The sequence below is a fragment of the Olea europaea genome, unplaced genomic scaffold (assembly GCF_002742605.1).
Source record: "Olea europaea var. sylvestris unplaced genomic scaffold, O_europaea_v1 scaffold34629, whole genome shotgun sequence".
Lineage (NCBI taxonomy): Eukaryota > Viridiplantae > Streptophyta > Magnoliopsida > Lamiales > Oleaceae > Olea > Olea europaea.
In genome coordinates, this window is record NW_019253711.1 from 1 (window position 1) to 1,208 (window position 1,208).

Here is a 1,208-nt window from a genome sequence, read left to right on the forward strand (position 1 = left end):
AAAAAAGAAATAGGAAAAGAATCAAACTTAAATTTCACACCTACCTATCTTATATTAATCTTGTATGCTCAATTTTTTTGACAATTTATTCACGCAGGTAGTAATGAGGACAACGACAAGATTGTGTTCAAGTAAGTCCATTGTGACAATCAATGGTCGTTTCCCAGGTCCCACTATCTATGCAAGGGAAGATGACACCGTGTTAATCAAGGTCGTCAACCACGTCAATTATAACATGAGCATTCACTGGTATGCACTTAATCATCAATCTTTCATTTAGGTTTCCAATACCTTATGCCCAAAAATGTACAAAAAAATACTGGTAACTGAAGCAATTTAGAAGAGACTGACCAGAGCTAGTCAAGTTATCGAGTTCTAGAGACCAGAGAGTCTAGTTGGGGGTCGAGTTTACCTAGATTGAACTCAATATGACATTGAAGTTTTTAGGCATATTATTTCTTGAAATGCAGGCATGGGATAAGGCAACTTCGAACAGGTTGGGCTGACGGGCCGGCGTATATAACACAATGTCCAATTCAACCAGGGCAAAGCTATGTGTACAACTTTACAGTGAGTGGGCAAAGAGGGACACTTTTTTGGCATGCACACATTCTTTGGTTAAGGGCAACTGTCCATGGAGCCATTGTCATCCTGCCTAAGCTTGGACTACCTTACCCTTTTCCAACACCCCATAAAGAGGTTGTGGTAATATTAGGTGGGATTCTTCTCAATAACATTTTTATCTCGGTAATTTTATTATTTCATATGAAAAATCTCATTTTCCTGCCCTTGAAAGTAGTAGATCAAACCCTAAGATGCCTGACTAGTAGGACAAAATATCCAAGGTCTTGACTAGAAATTAATCATTCGATGTCTGATTTGATCAGGGGAGTGGTGGAAGTCGGATGTTGAAGCTGTGGTTAATGCAGCCATGGAGTCGGGCTTGGCACCTGATGTTTCAGATGCTTACACAATCAATGGTCATTCAGGAAAAATCTCAAATTGTATTGGCCAAGGTACAAATATTATTCTAGCAACTAGAAAGCATTCTATTTATCGAGGATTTTTAAGTGTATGGTTGAATCTCAAGACTTAACCCTCAAAGGCTGGTCAAAATAGTTCATGATATAAGTCTCGATAGTCGAGTTGCACGTTCGATGAGCTCAAGTAGACATAAATTTGTTAGGGTTGTGTTCTTATATAATTAC

The 1,208-nt window shown here is 38.6% G+C and overlaps 1 protein-coding gene across 1 annotated transcript; it reads left to right on the forward strand.

Moving 5' to 3' along the window:
* Positions 1–94: 94 nt before the first annotated feature.
* On the forward strand, positions 95–1,016 carry LOC111386210 (laccase-10-like; the record flags this gene model as incomplete). The annotated part of the gene is made up of 3 exons (XM_023010663.1): positions 95–249; positions 471–715; positions 888–1,016. Coding segments are annotated over exons 1-3 (520 nt in total), but the record flags the coding sequence as incomplete, so codon positions are not given.
* Between the last annotated feature and the right edge of the window lie 192 nt (positions 1,017–1,208).